The 24,501-nt window shown below is 38.3% G+C and overlaps 1 protein-coding gene across 1 annotated transcript in view; it reads right to left on the bottom strand.

Annotated features, from left to right (window-relative positions):
* The window catches only part of PRUNE2 (prune homolog 2 with BCH domain), a 130,151-nt gene extending 125,379 nt beyond the window's left edge, over positions 1 to 4,772 (bottom strand). The window contains exon 1 of the mRNA XM_071424900.1: positions 4,673 to 4,772. Within this exon, the coding sequence (XP_071281001.1) occupies positions 4,673 to 4,708 (36 nt within the window). The 5' untranslated portion in view covers positions 4,709 to 4,772. The remainder of the gene's footprint in view (positions 1 to 4,672) is intronic.
* Between the last annotated feature and the right edge of the window lie 19,729 nt (positions 4,773 to 24,501).

Genomic DNA, 24,501 nt, shown 5'->3' with positions numbered 1-24,501 from the left:
AAAGCATTAGGTTCTCCATTAGGCACAGACCTAAAGCAGGGAAAAAGCACTCTCTGGCAGTCCTTGTTTCAGCATCTCTCAGAGGAAATTCTGTAAATTTGTTTTTAAAATTTTTACAGCTTCTTTCTTGACATACTCCCTTGATTTAGCTTCTCACAGTCATTCCACTTCACTGTAACAGTCTGAAGCATGTCAGACTACTTGAAAAATACCTAATTTAAGTAACTTCCTCAGTACATAGTATTTCACGTCAGGGAATTACTGAGGAAGTACTTTCTGAATGTTTAGTTCTCTATTTAATTGACTTTAACATCTTGATAACTGCTCTGATAATCAGTCTGAAGCTACACCACTGAAACCTTAAACTTTTGAAAACTTTTGTTTTCTTGAATAAATACAAAATTTTATACTGACTGATAAGTAACTCTTCTCCATCTGGATGGTTTGCCTGTACCTGAAAGAGTCTAATTCCAAGAGACTAATAACATAATACAGTGGGGAAAAAACAATGTTTGCAAAGCATGACATTTTTTGTACAAAATTGTTTTAAGTTAAGTAAAGTTCTTAAATAACTCAATAAGATGCAGAGAAGGACAAGCAAGTATTTTATTTGGATCTTCCAAAATACTACTGAAAAATTTCCTACCGGCCAATAAAGAAACAAAATAACCCAAGAAAAAAAGGGGTGTCATCCTTTCATGACACACTACAGAACTCGAAGTTCAGGAAAAAAAGGACAGGAACAAATGGTCAGTTTTTCAGTGAAGAATAACCACAAAAGATTCTCCAAAAGAATATGTGCTGAGATATGTGCTGTTTCTCATATCCATAAATAATAAATAATATTACTTCTAGTAGGAAATGCAGGCAAATAACGAGGTGGAAAAAGCTGCAGACAATACCAGATGATTTAGGAGAGTTAAATCTGTAACTGGCTACAAGAACTGCAGAAAGGACTCATGACACTGAGGGACTAGGGAATAAAACAGTAAATGGAATTGAGAGCCAAGAAGTGCAGGCTAGGGAAAATGTGAGAAAACAACTCATCCTCATTTTTAACCGCACTGAGGTGCTGTACACTGTCAGATGAGCTTTAAAAAAGGTATTACTAAGCAGCAAAAACATCATGAATTCATGTTACATGATACTCTGAAAGCATGAGAAAAATGCCTTCTGACAGTAAAACAGAATAAGTAGGATAGCAAGAACCCTTAAGAAAATAAAAAAAAAAAAAAAAAAAAAGAGAAGACAATTGTACAACTGTCAGTCTTTTATGGTGTTACGACTTAAACCTGACAGCTGGTTCTGGGCTCCCCAGCTTTCAAACAGTTAAATAAAATCTTCAGAGAAAGGGCACAAGGATGAGCAGAGTGATAGACTTATGCTCATATATGAACTTTAGCTTAAAAATGTCTGAAAGAAGACAGGGAGGATATGGTACTGCCTGATTAAAGACCAGAGAGAAAGTGAAATAAAAATATTCACTCAGGTAGAAGCCTCATAGAAGACACATTGAAATTGTCAGGCAATTTAAAGCAAACAAAGAGGGATATTGTCGTTGTCAAACAAAGCACAGGATAAAACTGTAAAACTCACTGTCTCAGGGATTTTGTTGAAGCCAAAGCATAAAAAAAAACCAAGCACATGACATAGCCAAATGTATGGAAGATGGTTCTAGCTGTGGCTAACATGTTAGTTCAGCTATACATTTTGATCTAAGCTTTCAGTGCCTGATCAGCCTGTGTATTCTACTGTTTATAACCTCGCTCTAGACAAGATAGAATGGTTTAGAAGGATCTTTGACCTCATCTAGTCTCACCTATTATCTCTTTATTACTAGACTTACCCAAAAACTGGAGAAAAACCTGCAGAACTGAAGCAGAAATGTGAAAAAATCTCAGTATGGCATTTCTTATACACCATTATGTATTGCCTTCAAAACTTTTGCCTCCTTGGTTTTACATAGATTATACACAACAACTTCAAAGATTGGTACTGGAAATTTCTGAGGGTGTTTTACAAGCTATGAAAGCAAAATCCATTGTTTTTTAAGAAGGAATAGTCTAGTTGAGGCTTTATTATTAATAGATAATTCACAGAGAATTTTCCTCTCCAACAATCCATGAAGGTACACAATACAAAGGCTTAGAAAACAAAAAACAAGCATGCCCTTTGTGCAGCACAGTCCGAGGCTATAATTTCCTCTGTGCCGATAAATAGCCTTGATTAATGTTGTGCCTGGATCCAGACCCAAATGAATGACAAAGCACTTCCTGTAATAGGTTCCCCTGCATGGTCTGGAGCAACTGCTTTTCTGGAGAAAATTTTCCTTTACTCATGCTGAGTAACAACCACATAGTCTGTGCATTGTAATCTGTTTAATCTTACAGGAATACCTGTGGTGTGAAATGCCAGCACTGTGACACTGGCATCACCAGGCCTCTCAGATACAACTGTAGGCCTTTTAGCATCTTCCACAGATATGGCTGCAGTAGCACAACACACAGCAGCTCCTTCCTCCTTAGTCATTCAGCCATTCCCCTGCACAGTTTTACCTTACATCAGTGTTAAAACAAAGACTGCTCACTGCTTGGCTTCAACTCAGCCTTTGGCTACCAGCTGAGAACAATTCCCCACAAAAGGCCTGACCAAGCTGAAAAGAAAACACAACATCAGCCTCTTATGTTGCAGAATGCAAATCTTTAGTTTCTCCGGGTTACTCTCTTCAGGCCACTGTGCTACAGTAAACTGCCAAATTGAAAACAACCAATAAAATTTATGGATCTGTTCTGAACTGAACACACCAGTGCTCAGATGCTTCACTCCCAGCCATTACCAGCTGACATGCCCATACATGGAGTCAGAAAGTCCTGCCACAATACTATTCCTGTAGAGGAGGCCTCCAAAACATGTCTTTTCCTCCCACCACTTAGAAGGCACAAAGAGGATTCTGCATTTCTTTTGAAAACACACATTACAGGAATTTTAAAGGGGCTCCTGCGGTGTTCAGTTACTGTGCTTCTCCCTTGATCTAAACGAAAGAAATAATTTTATCTATTCTCCATGGGCCTCTTTCAAGTTCTGGTTTTCTAGACAAGTCCCTTTTGAGTATCAAAAGATATTCAGAAAGATTACTGCAATATTTGCTTTTAGAGGTAAGGAAATCATTTTTACTGCTGCCACTTACGAATGGGAAGCATTATCGCTGCACAATTAGCATCTATCAAGTAAGACTACCTATGCTGTTCTTGAGCAGAAAGTTTGTCAAAACTACCATCTCCATCTCAAATTTTGTAATACATGAAATTCTAAAGTGAAAAATGTATTAAGAATTTGTAACTGCACTGTGCAGTATCTTTTAGGAGGGCTACCAAAACTACAACTGCTTATATGAAAACATAAGGGAAATATTTTAAAAATTCCTAAAAGTACATTCTAAAACAACTTCTATTGGCATGTGACCAGAATTACACACTTCATGTTTACTTACCATCAATATTTGCCAACACAGTTAAATATTAAGGAAGCCACCAAGGGATTCATTTTCTCATCTCTTTCTCCACTCCTCTAAAAAAATTAGTTGATTCACTGATTTCCAACAATGCATGCCAAGAATGTATAGCATAACAAATCATCTTTTACAAATCATTTTAGATACAGAACCACATCTGACAAACAAAGAGCATCTTGGGCTTATGATTGCTCCCTCTCTAGAGATTCTTAACAGATCTATGAAACTGGGAAGGCCCTACAAGTACCAAACACCCAAAGACACAGGATAAAACAAGCAGCTGTAGGATAAACCCAGTCCTACTCTTACAAATGAACATTTCTTAGAGCTGGATAGCTAGTGGGCATGCAAGCTACACATGAAAGGTAAGAAGTCAGTAAAACGGAGTTTTGCAGAGAAAATCAAAATGGAAAACAAGTTGGCCTAAGACCATGCCAGTCTTAAAAACCTTAAAATCCTACTTTTGCAGTCCACATAAGGGGGGAAAGAGCACACCCTGCCTGGGGTAGATTAACAGTCCCTGTAAACAAAATAAATACTCAGCACAGCCCTACCAACAAGCTGTTTGAGAACAGGATCTATTTACCTCTGTGATTCCTACTTCGGCATTAATGACCGATGACAACTGAGACACAATTATGATGCTGAACCTTGGTAATCTTTGCATATTGCACAGTTATTTAATATCTTGCTCACCCAAACTTATCCCCTACAGCGAGTGCCGTTTAGACCACAGAAATAATACTTCCTCAGCGACTTCGCGTATTATTCCCCTCCCTTCAACTATGCAACTTGATGCATCTGAAAGTCCCAAGAAATGTGCAAATAATCCTGAAACGGCACGTTGACACCTCCCTCAATGCCTGTCAGATACGGGCTCGCGGGTTCGTAAAGCACAGCGTTATTCAGCAGGAATTAGAGGGCAGCAAGGTGTGAGAGGAAAAGGCACCCCCAAAACACGCCGCAGCCCCAAGCCGCTGCGAAGGTCACCAGCCCCATCCTCTGCCCGCCGCCCGCCCGGGAGGACCACAACACTGCCCCGAGAAGTTTCGGAGCGCACCCGCGGGCGCCGCACCCGGGGCTGCGGGGGCGAGGCCGGTGGCCGCAGTCACCGGCAAGTCGGGCGAAGTCCCGCGCCCGCTGGCCCCCGCCGTGACTCACCAGTCGGGACTGGGCGCGCTGCAGGAACTCCTCCATGGCGCCGGCCGGGCGCAGGGCAGGCAGGAGCGCGGCCGCGCTGCCCGCTCAGCGCTGCCCGCTCGGCGCCCCGGCTGCCCCGCGCCCCCCGCGCTGCGGAGCGCCCGCCCCGCCCCGCCCTGCCCGCCGCGGGCGCTGACGTCAGCCCGTGCCGCAAGGGCCGCGCGGAGCCCCGAGGAGCGCGCACCCCGCGCCGGGACCCGGGCGGGCGCCCTGCGCCGCGCCAGGCCCTGGGAAGCGGCGGCTCGCCCTCTGACAAGGATTCCTGACCCAAGGACAGGGCGCGCCGAAACCCGCCCGACGCAGGGGCTCCAAGCAACAGGCACCAGCCGGTGGCTGCTGCCGTTTGCTTGGGCGGCGGTCTCTCAGTTCGCACTTCACCCCTAGTAAGACTCTTCGGTGGAAGGCTGGAAGGCACTGGGGTCAGAGGCAGTGACCGCTCCGGGGTCCCCTTCCCATGGTGGCAAATGTCTGGAGGGAACCAAGCAATGGGTTCAAATTGCAAAAGAGCAGGTTAGATTAGATGTTAGGGAAAAACCTCTCCTGAGGTTTGTGAGGCACCGCCCAGGGACTTGTGGATGCCCGATCACTGGAGGAGCTCAAGAGCAGTTTGGATGGAGCTCTGGTTTAGTGGAAACGTTCCTTCTAAACCTGGTTTAGTGTAAGGTGTCCCTGTCCATTGCAGGGGAGTTGGAACTAGATGTCCTTTAAGGTCCCCTCCAACTCAAATCATTCTATGATTCTATGTCTTTAACAGTCAAGCCTCAGTAAACCGTGCCCTGTACCTCAAACCTAGGATCATTTCTAAATATTGTGCCCACAGTCACATACCATGTATATATATTCAATTGCACAGCTCACAAAGGAGCCTTCTAGGCTGGAATCCACTTCATAGAGAAATAAAGAGAAACGTTGAAGAGCTGGAATCCAGTACTATGGAAGTCAATGGGAGGTCATGCAATGAGTGCAAAGTAGACCAGAAAATGAGCTGTAGGGTTTGCAGCGTCTCCAGTGCTCTCACACCACTAGTATTCCCCACAGTGTGGGGGTTTTTCCCACTCTAAATAACTAACCTGAATAGTGCAGTTTTATTATTCCAATCAAGTTGTGCCTCACTGAGGAGTGAGTGATAACTAATTGTTAATAAATTCAGAGCTATGAGATCTGGGATTTTTCTCTCTTGTGTATTTTTTGCAGCTCATGGAAGATATTACTGTAAGAGCTAAAAGCTCTTGCTTCGTTATTAACAAACTTTTTCTTATAATTGTCATTTACTCTCATTTGATTTGTTAATTCTTTCATGATATCTTGCAGATCCCGTTACTGTGTTTCCTGTCATAATGCACTGCCTAGTCATATGTTCCAATTGGAAATTGTTCTGGGGAACAGAAAAAATAAACCTGCATCTGTATCATAACTGTCTAAAACTGGAAGGTAAATCTTCATTAAAATACTTGAGTAGACAAATTATGTGAAGCAAAGTACTCTAAATGACAGTGTTCTACAGGAAAAAGATAATTTCTGTTTCATTTACTGGAATATTTCTTCTTCTGAAATGCATTTGTCTGTTTGCCCCTTAATTTATTTCAGAACTCTATCTAAATTTGGTTTTCTGGTTGTTCTAGGGAAAAGTAGGTCTCCTGAAAAATTACAGGTTTTGCACAACATACTGTCATACATGTAACTTGAAGTATTACAATACAGAAATTGCTGTGTAACTTAGGATGCAAAGATGAGGTTGACTTGGAATGTATTGCCAAGTAAGAAGACAGTATGTCCTGCACAAAGAAAAGCAGTAAAGTATATCTCTCACTTCAGTTAAGTCTCCAAAACAAAATTAAAAAATCCACCTTGCAACATGACCTAAACTGAAGTTTGGGAAACTGATGCTTAAAAAGTCATTTTTGGTGTATATGCATTAAAAAATAATTTTTAAAAAGCACCAGAACAGCAAATAGTTGAATGAAAAAGCAGAATTTGCTAAACAGGCAGGAAAGTTGTGTTCTTATGCCTCGTACCAAAAAGCACACTCACTCTTATACACTGTAAATAGAATGTGTTGACTAATTGCTTCTCTGTACATCCACTGAACAGATCTGTGTATGTAAATATACCTCTACATTGTAGTATCCAAGTGGTCCTTCACTGAATCTAGAAGAACCGTGCGGATACTTCGTGATCCCCATGTTGGATTTCCAGAGATGGCCTCAGTACAGCTGCACTGACAACAAAGGAGAGAGCACCTGAGCTCCCTGAAAACATTAGGACTAGATAGCTTTTGTAACTGTGTTTTGAGTTACTTTTTTGCCCCCATAATTATTGTATGAGTTACATATTGGATAATTAATTATTCATATCCTATTGTGCAAAACCATGGACAGAGTACCAATCTTTGTATCTGTTTAATATTTAATAGAAATTCCTAAGCCTTATTCTCCTCTTTTCTACCCCACTTCTAGCCACTAATTTACTTCCACTTTACTGAAGGGTAAATTAGAGGTGAATCAGGACCCAGATTATTTTTTTATCCTCATTCCTAAAGTAGCTAAAACCCTTCACAATCATCCAGAGGGTCTTCCTAAGGTGTGTTCTTCATTTGACATGTACAACTCATCTCCTTACTAAATCTGTGGGAATCATGTATGTGTCCCAAAGTGAGAATTTGGGACATATTCATAGAATCAAATTATTGAAAAATAGACCTGCTGAGCAATACTGGGGTTTGACTTGTTCATAAGTATATTTGCAGTACATCTTGTCACACTGAAGGGACTTAGGCTGTGAATTGAGAGTTCAGCTTTGTGTGTCTTTGTTGTTTTGAAAATAGAGATACAAATAATGTCATACTTCTTCAGACAGTATGGTTTGGAAGTGAATGCTTCTCTGATCACATGGCAAAGTTCATTTTTTAATTTCAACCATTATTCAAGTATGTGTAAATACATGATTACTTTGCTATGCCTTTTTACTGCATCCTAAAAACCCCTGTAACTCTAGTAATGATGAACAACATCTTACACTTCATGTTCTTCTAAAACTCCTTCCATTTTCACTATGGTCATCCAGGGAATAGTAATTGGTATGATACACAAACTATCCTAGTAAAACCTTATATCCTCATACTTATTGTGTGCTACCAAATAATAGAGACTTTTGTGATATTTTATAGTTTCTGTGGTTCCTATCCATTTTATTTATTCTCCAGGCATACAGTTCAAATCATTCTAGTCTATATAATGGAGAATTAAACCAGTGATTATACATGTCTCAGAGCAACTCAGAACTAAACTCTGTAACTCAGTTTAGCAGTTTTAAGTTTACCAAGGAAATAGAAGAGCTGTCATGATACAGCAATCTAGCGATCTAGTATTTCTATCAAAATGTATTTGTATGATAAACTCTTAAATAATTATTAACAATCATTTTCATGTTAAATAAGGCTGAGGTTCCCATTGCAAGACTTTTTATACTGCCACAGTAAGAATAAATAGTTCCTGCCCATGGATTGAGAATGTAACATAATCATTTTAATAATAGCACAAAAGAAGTCCACAGCCCTCAGCTCTTGTAAGAGGATATTATTTAAAAGTTTGAAAGGAAAAAGGTGATTTCACAAATTACTGACAGACTAGTTCTGCAGACAGCCACCCAAAGAAACAAAAAAGGACAAATCTGTGCATAGTAGCAGTAGGCTGACAGTCATTTGCACTAGCACTCAAGCCATTTTACTTTCAGAGTCACTATGATTTCCAGGTACAACTATGAAACTACTGGCTTTTTCTTGAAGAGTTTTACCAATATGTCCCATCCTCAGAATCCCCAGTTATCGAGTCTTTGGTATCAGGTGTCTTCACTTCCTGTGTTTAGTATTTCCACAGTTTTTCACAGGTCCCAGGATCACAGAATTGTTTCATTTACATCATCAAGTCCACCTGTTAATCCAGCACCAGTGTGCGCCACTAAATGTGTCCCTAAATGCCACATCAACAAGTCTTTTCTCCAGATTAAACAACCCCAGCTCCCTCAGCCACTCCTCACAGGGCTTGCGCTCCACAAGACCTTTCACCTTCTCTGGATGCTCTCTAGCCTCTCAGTGTCTGTCCTGTAGTGAGTGGGAGGCCCAACACTGGATACAGAATGTGGGGTGAGATCTCACACGAGTACAGGGGCTATCCTTTGCTCCCTTTGCTAGTCCTGCTGGCCACACTGTTGCTGATATCGGCCAGGATGTCTTTGGCCTTCTTGGTTACCTGGGCACAGCTGGGTCATGTTCAGCTGCTGTCAACCAACAGCCTCTGGTCCTTTTCTGCTGGGCAGCTTTCCAGGCTCTCTGCCCCCAGCCTGTAGCACTCTTGCATGGTGTGCTGGTGACCCAAGGACAGGATCTGTCACTTGGCCTTTTCGAGCCTTATACCACTGGCCTTGACCCATCGATCCAGTCTGCCCACATCCCTCTGTAGAGCCTTCCTGCCCTCAGCAGAAATCACTCCACACAGCTTGGTGTCATCTGCAAACTGTCTGAGGGGCCACTCAGTCAACCCCTCACCCAGATCATTGACAAAGATATTAAATGGAACTGGACCCACTACTGAGCCCTGGGGAATACTACTTGTTACTGGTTGCCAGTCACCCTATAAAGACAGACAAAAAGAGACCATTTCAAATATCAGAAGACCCTTCTCCAAACATGAAGACTATCCATCAAAAATGCATAAAACCTCTATGCTGTGAATGCCTCCTTTCTTTCTTTAGTGAAAGTAAGCATGAAAATGAAGGCAATGAACTCACTGTCCCTTTTGCACTTCTGGTTTGCCCAATGTAAACAAAGTAGTATTAAGAAATTTTGTTCTCCAAGGGATTACTTTTATTCAATTATTTAATTTATGAAAATAAATTTCAAGGTAAATTTCAAGGTAAAACTTTATAACATGCCCTATTTCTTTTGTGGAATATTAGTTGTGGAAAAATGAAATTGCCACTGCTTTTCTTGAGGGACGAAGGGAGAGAAAGAAGCCATGCCTGCCTAGGAGGTGACTTCTAAAAGTCTGATACAGATATCAGTTGAGGTTTTCAAAGACCAAATGCATTAACCATATTTTACTTGTGAATAGCACATAATTCCTGTGTTACAATAATTGTCTGTTCTGTTCCTCCTTGCAAAACTGAATAACATACCAGAGTGTGCATTTTTCAGCCAAGGCTAGCTACTAATTCAAAGCCAAAAAACAATATTGAATCAATATCAAATGTACTTGGAGTTATCCCAAACAATGAATGATTGAATGTCTTTCTGTGTGGGAAAGTACTGGCTGAAAATGGACAATAGAACTGCCTGTTTAGTCCACTCCCAAACTACAGTTTGTAGCAAATAAGCATGAAATTAAGTGTGAGAAGCCAGAATTCTGATTCATTTCCCATCAGCACTATGCCCATGGAAACCCAAGTTCCCAGGTTGTTCATCAAATTTCAACACAGCTGTATTCTAAGCCAGGTTATTATAGAAGTTAACCTTCTGTGCTGCTACCTCTTTCTTACACCACGTATGCTGATAATTTAGGCAAGTTCCATGTGTCATGTGCATACATCCCCAACTGTACGAATGATCAGTCTACTAAATGACAGATTACGTTATGTCATGTGCACAGCCTCAGTGCAGGCTACTTGTGTGAAGCTAGTCCCAGGTCAAATAAGTAATTCTGGTAGATGGGCTCAGTTTAAGCTATTAACAAATCTCCTGTTCACTTATCTCTTGGAAGTTAATTGAAGGAAATTTATTCCTATTATGCTGCCTTATACTAGTAGTATTTAAACTAGGCAGAAAGCATGTTTCCAAGGGTAATCTCTGTCAAAGTAGGGGGTAAGGGATTAAGATACTTGACTTAAATCATTAACACCATTTGCTTCCCATGTACATGGGTCAAAGTCCTCAGAAGTTTTAGGCTGCAGTGAGCATAAGGCATTTTCCAGTTAACTATAAGAAAATTAGAGTAAACAGTACATAAAACTTTTGCCATATACATTGCCATTGATCAACTGCATACAGTATGTGTATTATTTTTGTATTTGGAGATGTTTAGATGTTCACAAAGAAGCATACTTACAACTATTATTTTGAATACAGATAAAAAGGGAATAAGAGTGACCCTCACATTTCAAATTATAGAAAATAACATGAAGAGAATCTTGGCTCTGTGGTAATAATTGTGAAATACATTACACTGAATAATATAGTTGGTACTATTTGGAAAGCAAAAGGTAATGTAAGAACTTCTCATTTTGCAAGTTGACCAGAATATGCAACTGCTTATCATGGACCAGCTAGAAGTAATTTTTAAGGCAGAAATTACTTAATTAGTAGAATATCATGTTATTACTTTCAGACAGGTCTTCTCATTCCACAGACAAGTAACATAGCTAACTAGAGTTACATTATTAAAAAGAATACCATGGTTTTAGAGTGAATACGGTTCTTACCTTGACCTTTGAAATTCATACATGCTCAGCAAATTCATAGGACCTTTGCTTTGCAGACAATGCCGACTGTTTAGCAGATATACTGATAAGAAAAGTAAGGCTTGTGAGTGGTCAGTTTCTTTATCCTGCCCACAACAGGGGCATTGGAACGTGATGATCTTTAAGGTCCCTTCCGATACAGGCCATTTTTTGATTCTACAATACTATGGAGGTCTTAAGTAAAAAGTAAAAGTATTCTATATGATTAATAAAGGTAATAAAGGATATTTATAGATATTACCTTTAACTTTTGGGGGGTTTTTAATTTAAATTGAATTCAGTTCTTTTAATGACACATAAATGCAACAGTAGAATTACAAAACTGATAGTGATCTGAAGGTGTGAGTGAGAGGAATTCATGTGTAGTGGACAAAAAAACAGACTATGGCAGAAGAGCACAGAACTCAGAACATAGAATCTTTCCTTTGAGTCTGAGTTACAGTTGCTGATTCTGTGTAACTGTCAAAATTTTTGCCAGGACCCAGAGGTTTTTCTATACCATCCCATGTCTTTTCTTGTTCAGTCAGTAGATCACGAGATTCTTAATCCTAGAATTGTGGGTTAGAGCCCCAATTTAGGCAGCAATGTCATGGTTTGACATTGCATAGGAACTTGCATAGGAACAGTACTCCCTAATCCAATGCCCACACCCAAAACTGTCCAAAACCAAATGCCATCCTCGCTCCCTCTTTCCCTCGCCCTTCCCACTAAGGCAGGATGGAGTTGAGAACTGGAGGCACAAATGGTGAATATCATGGCTTGAGATAAGAACAATTTACTGAAAACAGCAATGAGGTAAGAAACAACAACAATATTAATAACAAAAATTTATTACTTTTTCATGGAAACAAAAACTACCATTTTGGACTATTTTCTGTTATTTGTGGTTTATGTTTTTATGGATTATTTTACTATTATTAAACCAATGGGATTAATGCCAAGGACTTGCATTTATTTTCTGTTTCAATAATAGTATGTCTTGTATTCAGGACTTTGGCTTTTCAACTCTTGCAACTCATACTGTAAAGATAACAGGCTTGGCCATTAGTGATCATCAGTGTCACTGCTAAGAAAAGATTCATGTTGGTGTTATTTATTAAGGGAATCAAAATGTGCTATTATGTTTCTAATTACTTTGTTTATTCAAACTCCCCTACTTACCTACAGTACGAGTAAAGTGCAGACAGCTGTTGTAGAAGCTTCCCTATGCAGCCTGGAAATTAGGTTGTCTTTCAACTAAGGACACTCTATTCTCATAAAGAAAAGAGTAGAATAAATGTGGATCTTTGTACTGTGAGGTAAACACTGATGTTGGATATATGAAGTTGTGTTAAGGATAAGAGCTGATGAAGCAGAGAAGTGTCTAAGAACTGTGGTAGATCATAAAATGTTCTGTTCAAGCTTCTCCTCCTGGGCAAATATATAATTACAAAAATAAAATATTAAAAGCAGTCAAACAAGTAAAGAAAACTTTGTCACTTTTAATGTATATTTCCCACAAGAAAAAAGAGATTTTAGAATATGAAAGAGTACTTTATTAATTTCTTTCCTTTAGAAGATAAAGAATACTAGTATCAGAATCTACAAACAGATTTGATGTCAAAAAGACATCCCTGGAGAAATGAAATAAAAGGCTTCCTTTGCTGTTAGGCAGCACAGTGGCAAAACAGAAAAACATGAACTGTAGAACTGTCATAAAGCTTATCACAAAAAATATCAAGAAACAAATATGAATGTATGCATATTATTTTAAGAGCATGTATTTAGAATATTTTTAAGGTCTTTACATTAATTTAGTGTCCATTGACTATATGCTTTGTGCTGAAGTATGAGCAATGCGTTATTATTGATTTTAAGCATTGATAAGCAGAGACCACTAATACAGCTAAAAAGATCACATTCTGCTCTCTTCACATGAAGCCTACCTTTTGTTTTCAGGAAATACAATTGAATATGCTTTTTCCAAACCAATTCCAGGAAAAAACACTGTTAAAAGACACCATTAAGGTCTTGATAAACAATCTATTTTTTTGTTTGTTTCAAAAGTTTAATGATTATCCCAAAACCCTTTAAAAATATAAAACATTGAATTTAGGCCACTTTCCGAAGGGAAATTTATAGCTGTGAACTGACATACAGTCAGTGATATTTTCAGAGGGATAGAATACATTTTGCTAGCAATGTTGGTCTATGCTTTTATGTGAGTTTATTTGCTTCAGGAAAGAGGAAGACAATCCAGGACACTCTTATGACACAGCACTTCCCAGTCTAAGCCATAAACTCAGACACAGTGAAATACGCTGCTTATTGAAAATAGAGAATAGTATTTCTAGAATAATGAAGCAAAGTCTAATTAGTAAGTCAATACAAAGCTCTGGTGGGATAAGTTTGCCCTAATTTTTTGTGGAAGTAAGGAAAGAGGTTAAGGGGATTATGAAGGAGTAAAACAGTACTTAGGATCCTCTAAACCCTCACTTGTAGTGTGTATAATAAAAATAGAGCAAAAGTTCAGATTAGAAGTTGTTTCCTTCTCATCTGCTAACTGCATATAAACAGTGACTTCATAGTCACAAAATAGTTGCAATCATAAGATTAACATGCAAGACAGTTAAATATATACCTCAATAGGTTTTCTGAGTGCTGAGTTCAGTCTGTTTACTTACTCAGTGTGCAATTCCATTCACTTTAGTAGGAACAATTTCTATAAGAAATATTTACAGCGTGGAGAAGATTGTAACATGCATGTAAATCGTATTTTTAAAAATGGCAATAATTACAGTAGCGCGTGGAGGCAACACTGAGCCTAAAAAGAATCTTGGTGGCAAATTGCACTGCTGTAGACTAAATAACCACTAAGAGTGATGTGTATGGGAGGAATAGACCAATCAGTGTATGAGGATGTCAGAACTAATTAATCTTTGAATTAAGAAGCATAAGCAGAATAAGCACATATACTTTTATCATGACCATCTGAATAGATAGTATTTATGCTTCTGCATAGATATCCCTTTTACTCTAAGAAAGGGAAAATCATGTTTTACATTACATTTCTTTTCTCCCTTCAGTGAGGGAGAGTTTTGTTCTATCACCTGAAAGTGAAATAACTCACTAAGACAAAATGGCAGTGCTTTCTCAACAACAATTTTTCTTTTTTTTAATTTTTTTTCTTTTTTTCTTCTTTTTTTTTAATAAAAGATGAATGACTGCATCTCCTACAGTCATGAAAATCTTCTCCACCCAAATTCCTGTGGGCAAGATTTCCTCCTTCTTACCTATCTTCATTTTCTCTTCAACTCTAAAAATTGTCTAATCCACAATTGCATTTCTGTAGAGCAATGAGGAACAGAATACAGGACTAACCAAGTGCTCATTTTCAACTGAGTTCAAAGATACTGTAGTGCTTTATGACAGCCAAGTTCCCATTTTTTAATTAAACTAAAAGTTGGTATTGGGTACTGTGTCTTCCTCATAGTGTCTCAAAATTTAGTTTTACATACTGATTTCCTTTGTTAGCATTATTCTATCTTCTCATGTTTATGGGTTTATACGTGCATGACACTATGAAGAGAGTCCTAGAAGTTGTCTCCTTTATATTTATAGTGATTATAGCTCTTGACAAGTAATTCCTTTGGGATCCTTTCCCTTGGTAGTACATAGCTCATCTAATTGTACCTTACAACAGTCACCTCCTGAAGAGCTCATATTTATCCAGAATGTTGCAATTCAACAATGTGCAATTGTTGCAGAGAAGAGATATTTGAACTGCATTATTACAGGCAGAAAAATGGGATTTTTTTTCACAGCCCAAAGCTTCTGTAAGCAGAATCAGAGAAAGGCCATTCTTGGAAGACAGCATACAGACACCCTCATGCCTCTCATTGCTTACAGTCCAGAAGCTTCCTGTAGGAAAGTAACTGTTTGTAATCTGAGTAAAAGTAAACTAAGTCAAACTGATCATTTTATGAGGGCAAAACTTCTTTGAAGCTGCTCAACTTTGAATTAATCTCAGCAACTGTTTTTTCTGAAGACCATTTACTGAATTAGTGTTATTTGCTTCGAATAAGACATAGCATTGGAGAAAGAGTACACTATTGATTTTTATAGCAAATTCTCAAGATACCCAGGAATTATTTGTTTGGTGGGAAACTGAGCTATCCATTTTTCCAGCTAGATTGTACTTCTCCTCTAGCTCTCCTTCAGATGGGTAAGCCCAAGGTAGGGATGAAGGATAAGAGGCTGAGGGATCTGTCTATATAGAATTGTTTTCTACCTTGGAGAGCCAATTAAACATAAACTGCCTTGGGCTTTTAAGTGTCTTCAGCTAATGCCAAAGCTAATGTCTCATTTCATATCTTAATTTATTTCTTTATTATTCAACAAAAGTGTTTTAGTTTACATAGAACAGGTGTTATTTCTGTAAATGGTACCTGTTTGGAAATGATTCTGATTTAACTGACAATAACCAATTTTAACACTTGGTGATTTGTCCTTCTTGCTACTATCAGAGGTAACAGTAGTCATCAGAAAAATTATCTGGCAGGTGTTATCCTTTTTTCCCTTACCTGCACGGAGCTCTAGCAAAAGGTTATCTCATTTCCTTCCATTTCCTTTAATACATGAGAACCAATATTGTCTCAAACCCTTTGTAAGGCTCAGATCTCACAAGCACATAAACATTAACATTTATTTAAGTCCATTGAATACATGTGTTAGGTTGAGCACATCTTTTTATATTATTTGAACAAGGGCCTCAATTCCCAGTATTGTTTGCTGAAGTTACCTACCCTTCTGCTTTTACTTAAAAATATTCATCAGATGTGGGAAACTATGTCAATACATCCAGGTAAGGTGTTTTACTCTTCCTTTTGATATAATGAAATAACAGTAGAAGCAGCAATAATTATCACTTTCACCATATAAAAATTGTATCATAATATCTAAGTTTGGCATGTCCTTTTACTGTAATTCTTCTTCCTTTCAAATACAAGAAAAACATCAGTGTTGGTGTTTTCAAATTATCCATGTTATATTAATCTTTCTGTCTCAAGATTTCCAAAGTAGAAGTAACAATGCCGTACGTGATGGAAGTCCATGTAAAATTCGTGAGAAGTGTATTTGTCTCAGAAATGTGAAGGGATAGCAATGAAATAATTTTTCAGTGGATGAATTAGAGATAGTAGACTGAAGGACTCATTGTCTTTTTGGCTGAAGGACATGCTGCTTGTCTTTATATTCCCATTCTAGTGGCACACAGCATTGTAGACCTTAGAGATATACAAGCGGTTTCATGGGATTCCACTCTGGCCCCCAATGGATTAATTAACAAAAGCGATGAAAGTTAATTTCTGCTTCAAGGCTCAAAAGACGGGCTGAGATTTTGATTGAAAGATTAAAATAAATGTTCTCCATATTAATTTTAACTTTCAGAATAAGTTAGCATTGACTTCTTTGTTGAAAGTCTCCTCTAGTACCTGTGATAGAAGACAAACAATTCCTCTGTTTGACTCCCAGCAACTATTGGAAACAAATAATGATATAAACATGAATAACTAGAGTAAAACTAGTAAAAATGGAAAATCTAAGGTAGTAAAGTAAATTGAGTTGAAAGAATCTGCGAAAACCAGTCTGCTCATGTGTATTTATAGACAGATAGAAAATTACAATATTCATCTGAATGCCCTTTTTTATATTCCAGTTCTATGTCTCAGTGATCATACTAATAACATGTTGGAATTGCATCTGTGGTTTACAGTTGGACAGTAACTGGAACTGTACCACTGATTTCTGCTAGAATGTCTTCCAGCTTATGCTGGGTTTTGGTAGCAAGGAGATTTGTTGGCTTCCATGAGAGAAGCTAGAAGCTTCTTCCATGTCTGACAGAGCCAGTTCCAACTGGCTTAAAGGACCAAGTCCATAAGCAATGGTAACAGTGCCTCTGGGATAACCCTTTCATGAAGGGGGGGAAAATGTGCTGCAAAAAAATAATGAAAAAGGAGCCAAAAGAGAGGGCTGAGAATATGTCAGAGAAACAGCCCTTCAGACACTGAGGTGAGTGGAGAAGGAGGGGGAAGAAGTCATCCAGGCACCTCTGCTCTCTTTCTCAGAAGCAGAGATCCCCCTGCAGCCTGCGGTGCAGCGCATGGTGAGGCAGCTGTGTGCCTGCAGCCCATGGAGGCCCGTGGGTGTAAGATAAATAAACTATTTGGTGCAATATAACACATGGGGATGCAGAGATCCACCTACAGCCCTTGGAAGTGCCCACTGTGGAGCAGGTTAATTCTGGAAGGAGGCTGTGACTGCTGAGTCACATTATGGATCCATGTTGGAGCAGTCTGTTCCTGAAGGACTGCATCCTGTGGAAGGGACCCACGCTGGAGCATGAGGAGAAAGAAGCAGCAAAACCAGCATGTGATGAACTGACCACAACCCCCAGTCCCTGTCCACCTGAGCTGCTGCAGGGAAGAGATGGAGAATTTGGGAGTGAAGTTGATCCCGAGGAGAAGGGAGGGGTGGGGGGAAGTTGTTTTAACATTTGGATTTATTTCTCCCTACTGTACTCTGATTTGACTGGCAATAAATTAAATTAATTTCTCTTACTAGAGTCAGTTTTGGTGAATGGTCTCTTCCTGTTCTTATCGTGACCCTCAATCCTTTTATTTTCTCTCCCGCTGCACAGCTGAGGAGGGGGAGGGATAGAGCATCCATGGTCAGCATCTGGTGTCCAGGCATGGTCAACCCCTTGCACAGCCATAAGCATTAATATAATAAGAAATTACCAGCCCAAACTATTTAAACCCCATTGATGTTTCTACAATCATATTTATTCTTCTGTACTTAATTCTATTTGTATTTCAATACTACAACCTGAGAGGAGGAAACGAATTAAAAATTCTTTCTAGTTATCTCATAGGCACACACAAAAAGAAAAGGGGAGAATACAACTCACATAGGTCTTGCAAACTTTAAAAGATTTTCACAACCATGGCCTAGTCTGTCAATTCCTCTGTGTTTAAAGCTAACCAAATTACAATTTGAAAACATGAAAAACCTCTCCTCTGAACCTGTTGAGATGCCATCATAAATACTGTATATTTTCAGTATATATGCAAGTGTTGTTCATACATAATGAATATCAATTTGGAGAAGTACAGACACTGATTGCTTTGAGCAGAAAAGAACAGCAGAAAATTCTGCTCTGAAATCTATAGCTCTTATGTGGCAGATACATAGACAGAAATATAGCAGGTACAATTGGAATTTTTGAAGGTCTTGTAAAACATCAGTGTAGTCCAGTGAGCCAGTCAAAAAAAGCTGTGCTCTAATAGGAAAAAAAGAACAGTTTGTTCTCAGGGCTATTTCATGCGGGATGTCCAGGAAAGGAGACACTCTAGCATCATTCTACTAACCTGATTCATGTTCATAATGTCCCATTGCCTTTAAAATGTTAACAGCCTGAAAGGCGAAAGGATATTTGGAAATGATGTTAGGAAAGGAGGATAGCATGTGTGTATACTTGAGACAAAGGGAGAAAAGTTCAAAGCTAAGACTAGATGAAGCCTAATCCAGTAGACTTTTAGAATTCCAAAAGGTGCTGGAATTAAAAATTGTTATAAACCACAGCAAACATCTTTTCACCCTAGGAAATATGTTGTCTTACACTCCTAGTAAGCTAAAAACCAGTGAATGTACAGTTGCTTTTTTAACTGGAATTCAGTGATGGCACAGATCTTTCCCAACTCAGCAGTAAAATATATATCTATATAAACAAATTAATACCAGGAATTCCTTCTTTTCTTAATGTATTCACACATTATGACCTTTGTCTTAGCCTCCAACTGCTACAGAACTCCAACTCTGAAAACACACAGTCCTGGAATGATGCCATGTGCACACATTGTCACACAGTCTAAACAGGTGTCCTTTGCCCAGAAATTACCATATCAAGTTTTGTCATAAACTTCATGTTCAACATGTTAAACATCTAATTCTTCCACAAGTACTCAGCCTCAAAGATAGAGACTGAGCTAGAGGCAGGGCATTTCCATGTTGACTGTGCCAAATTTAAGAAATTCCTACTTTCCTACATGCTGCCATCTAACATTCATAGCTTTCTAGAGGTAGAGCTTCACAGTACTTTGCCAAGTGGAGAAGAGTCTGTTTCTTGAAAATAGTCTTACAAAACAAAACTATCATACAAATGGGCCTGCTGGTACCAGCAACAAGAATCTGCAGTAACATGTTAATGAAGTATTTACCTATGAAAGTACACTTGCATTTGTGAATAGTTAATAAAACAGACAGCTGCACAGTTTGTTTGCTGTTTGGTTTTTTATAACATTTAGTTCCTTAATGTTAGAGGTAAGCTGTATCACTTACAAGCCAGAACACTAATTTCTTCCAACTTTTAAAAATCTGTTATGTCCTTCAAGCATTTCCCAAAATTAAGATGCTTTTAAAAATCCCAAGCTTCCTGTTGCTTCAAGACATTATTTGGGTGTAATAATGTCTCTTCTGGGAACTGCAGTTTTACTTTATAATGCTGTTTTTTTCTCTCACTGCAACTGGTATTCTGCCTGCTAAACTCTTTGCAGTCCTGTTACATTTGCACACAGACAGATATTTCTTCGTTAATTGGCATATTAAAAATTTATGGTGCACTAGGATGTTTAATATTTAAATACAATGTTTAATGTTTTCTGTTGCCATTTTTTCAAAAAAAAAAAAAAAAAAAAAGAAGCAAGTATGATAGAGAATGCTGTCCTTTTCCAGACAATTAGAGATCTTATTTTGAGTTAGCATTCAGGATAGATAACATCATTACTCCAGCATCAGTAAATATTTTTTATAAGTTGAAGATCACACTACATTTTGATTCCCAAGGCAGCCAGCCTTGATACATTATGGTACTGTAAATCAATATGGTTTTTAACTTTTTCATTTTTCCTGAGGACTGCTGCTGAGATATAAAAAGGATTACCAATCAGCTAGCCGAAGGGAGCCTTTATTACCTGAAGGGAGCCTACAAGAATTCTGGAGAGGGACTCTTTACAAGAGCATGCAGTGATTGGACAAAGGGCAATAGCTTCAAAATGAAACACAGCAGATTAGATTAGATATTAAGAAAATCTTATTTACTGGGAGGGTAGTGAGGCATTGGCACAGGCTGCCCAGAAAAGTTGTGGATGCCTGAAAGTGTTCAAGGCCAGTTTGGATGGAGCTCTGAGCAACCTGGAGAGTCTAGAGAAAGTTGTCCTTGCTTATGGCAGTTGGGTTGGAAGGAGATGATCTTCAATGTCCCTTCCAACCCAAGCCATTCTATGATTCTATGATATGCACCATTAACATTAGACTAGAAGCTATTTTATCAGGGAATTTTCCATTTCCTAGCTAATCTGTTAAATACTTTCCACACAAAGCTTGGAGTCTACAAAGTACTAAATTCACTGGTGAGGCAGCTAAGTGCAAAGTCAAGATTTCAATCTTCCTGCTTTAAAGCAAAAAAGCAGAATGTCACAATTTAAACTGAGAAAGACCAGTGTTTAAAGCAGAACATGAAGAACCTGGGACACTTGCATTACATATTCTTCTCACCCCAGGCTACTTCTCTGTTTTTAAGCAAATCAGCTGCAACCCACTGACTTTCATGGACCGTTTAAGACCATGTTCTCCTATCTGCGCATAAATCAAAAATTGCAAGTACAAAAAAAATAATGTTACGTTACTGCTCAACTTCCTAGGGACCTCTACAAGCACTAAGAAAGTGCCTACAAAACTGTTTCATTCAAATGTAAACTGCCAAGATGAAGCAATGACATCTTAGAACAGGCCAAGACCCATACATGTTGAATTCTTTTGTCTAAGTCACATGTGTCTCACCCAATCCAGCAACAGGTCTAAGGAACTTTCCATGCTTCTTAGCATTTTTTCACTTACTTGGGATTAAAGTTATAGTGTGAAGCTTACCAATCCATATTCTGTTCTTCACAGAAAGAGTGACTGGGCATTGGAATGGGCTGCCCAGGGAGTTGGTAGAGTCACCATCCCTGGAGGTGTTTAAGAAAAGTCTGGATGTGGCATTTAGTGCCATGGTCGAATTAAAAAGATGGTGTTTTGTCAGAGGTTGGACTAGATGATCTCAAATGTCTTTTCCAATCTAATTCATTCTGTGATTCTTTATTATTCCAGAGGTTGAGTCAGATGATCCAAGTGACAGCTCTTTACTTTTCAAAGAGTTCCTGCTTTCTGTTGTCTGACCAGTCTTGCTTTGCACTCCCATCACCTTTCTTAGCACCATAAGCTCTTGTTGGAGCTTTTAATTGAACCATTTGAAAGCATAATTTCCCTTATTCATGGTTAAATTAAAAAAAAAAGGTTTGATTTTGATTTTGGGCTTTACTCTGGGCTACTCCAGGGAAAGACCTTTTTCATTTCAAATCTGTGAACCTTCTCCAAAAATGACAGTTTTGAGCTGGGAATAACTTTTGTTGTCATTACTCTTTTGTGACCTTAAATGTCCCTTCTCTTATGTTGTCTTTGACACCCATAAATATGAAAGAAAATTATTGGGCAGATATTCCAGCTAAACTATGGAAGTTCCATCCTCAGAATAATCTTCAGAATTCCACAGCTGATACTTACTTTTCAAGATTATTTTATTTTACACTTAATTAGCATCTAGGAATGCCCAAATTTGCTTGTTTCCTGCTCACAGTCATCCTTGGAAATAAAGATTGCTTTGCAGAGTTAGGTCCCTGCATCTGATAAGTTGCAGAAAAAGCTGTTTATTTAAAATCAAAATAGTCAGGACATAAAATGCCAATCAATAGTCCAGTGACTTGGAAAGGTATTTTATTTGCAGACATTATCTTAAGTAACTATTTGATGGTTTGTAGTACCAGAAGAACTATTAGGCAGCTGAAGAGACACTACATTCTGGATTTTCCCCTTTCCAGAGAACAAAAGCTTTTTTTCTTATTTATAACTGATTGCTATTTTTTTCTAATGTTGTGTTTGTTTTAGTTAGTTTTGGTTTTTTAAAGCAAAAAAATATCATCTGTAAAACTCCTTTTATGAAGTTAGAGAAAAATCCTGAAATAGAGATCAAAAATGTTGTTCTAAAAATGGTCTGGCAGGAGTGCTATACAGAAACAAGGCAGTTGGTTTGATTCTGAAGCAGAATTTGTGCATAAGCAAAACAATAACTTACCAGACTTCAAATGAAATCATATGTCATAAGCAGAGTAGCATTTATCAGATCACACTCTGTTGTTTGTCTCTTCAGGCTTCTTCTTATATTTGCCAATTATTATTTCTCCCATGGTGTTTCTTTTTAACATACAATGAGGTTATACACTGTTGATGACCAGGCAACATTAGAGAAAACTTATAAAATAGGAGATGTGAATCACTAGGAAAATGCCCTGTGAAGGAGTTTTATTTTAACATATTCAGCTGCAACATCATGATTCTAACTGCAATAGGCAGCTCCAAATTTTATATGTAATTTTAATATCTAGCATCAGATATTTTTGTTTTCCTCATGTTATTAAGGTGCATATAGATAGAAACATTTCTTTGTGTGTGCTGTTTCCTTCCTCACCTGTGGCTCTGCTCCACCCAATGACGCAGAAGATGCTAGGCTCACTAGGACAGCCAGCCACCATCTGAAATGAAATCTGGAATATAAGGGACCTGTCTTTGCCTAGCATCCACATTTAAAAGTCATTTAGTCACCTTGGCTTCACTTCATTTTAAAAAGAAGAAAAGAACTTCAATCTCACAACCGAGGAACACTTAAAAACCTACTCTAAAAGCACCCCATGTGCAGGCAGCATTTGGGTCTGGGGGAAGCAGCACTCAGCAGCACCAGAAGGGTCATCCATGATCCCCTCACATACCTGCTCTGCAGGCACAGCAGCCATCCTCCTGATCCCTGTGAGGCTCTGACTGGACAGGCTCCAGACACCTGAGTGGAGAAGTTCCAGATGTGGAATGGGAGGGATCTAGCCCTCAGTGCTCATTTTTCCCAGAAGAGGTAGCATTTTCCAATCAGAAGTAGCACACACTACATTAAATTTAATTTCAAACAAGACTGGCTTAAATATGTCAAAACCCATAAAAAAATATATGCTATTTGGAATTTTAATAAGGTCCCCAACAACTCCATTTGAATATGCTCTCATAATATCTATCAGGTTGGTGTATATACCTAGGTGCATTATAAATAGTTCGCTGTAAGTACTATTAAAAATGCTTTTATTAGGATAATTGATTGATCATACCTAAAAATTAACTCAGGTTTAGAATTTATGAAAAATGCTGCAGTGTGAATTTGAATGAAAGTTATGTAAATTTTAATTTCACCAGAAAGACTCTATGAAATAATGAAAAACATTTACAATTTTAGTAACCCAGTATACTCAACCCCAAGCAATATATTGCACATTTGATGCCTTTTATCCTATGTTCAGTATCTACATGTGAATGGCCTGTATTTAAAGACAAAAAGGACTCAAGGACACCAACTTCCTGAATAAAATACTAGTCTTTTGAAGGAACTAGTGCTGTCTCCTAAAGAAAGAATGCCCTCTACTGCTTGGTTAGAGAGCTGCTCCATAGCAAAAGGATCTCAAAACCATGTTTCATATGGACTGAAAACTTTGGAAAATACATATAACAAAAAATACTACTGTTGTACTGTCGTTGTTGCTGCTGTTGTTAACAACAACAACAATAATAAATTCTATCTCTGAAATATTAGCAGATGTGTTATGCTTATAAAACTAAATGTTCTTTAAAAGCATTTCTATCTGCTCTACTGTTCATTTTTCATTACATCCCTGCAGAGCATAGCCCAAACATCTTACCCTAAACAAATATCTATGTGGAATATTTTCTCCCCAATATTAAAATGAATAAATTTTAAAATAGCTAATATCTTTATTTTCAGCTATTGTTTTCGCATGCATTTTCCTTAAACTTTATATATTTGCTGCCTGTCCTCAAACTTAATACACCCCACCTTATCAATGTATACAGTCTCCTTCAAAGACACATATATATTGTTTATCCGCAGTGCTTTGCCTTTGGAAACCAGCCAGCTGAAAGCCTTGCACCTCTAAAACCTTCACAGCCTGCAATTTGGAGTCATGCTACCACACAGAAGTGCTTTAAAGCATCATCAAGAAGCAGCAGAGTCATGCATGCTGATTTGTTTTACCTCAGCAGAGGAGAGGCTGATGAACGCTACTCTAGAAACTTACCTCAGATCTGATTCTGTT

This window comes from Agelaius tricolor, unplaced genomic scaffold, assembly GCF_023055355.1.
Source record: "Agelaius tricolor isolate 1412-34295 unplaced genomic scaffold, bAgeTri1.0.p SCAF_4, whole genome shotgun sequence".
Classification (NCBI taxonomy): Eukaryota; Metazoa; Chordata; class Aves; order Passeriformes; family Icteridae; genus Agelaius; species Agelaius tricolor.
This window is presented reverse-complemented; position numbering and strand designations above follow the sequence as displayed.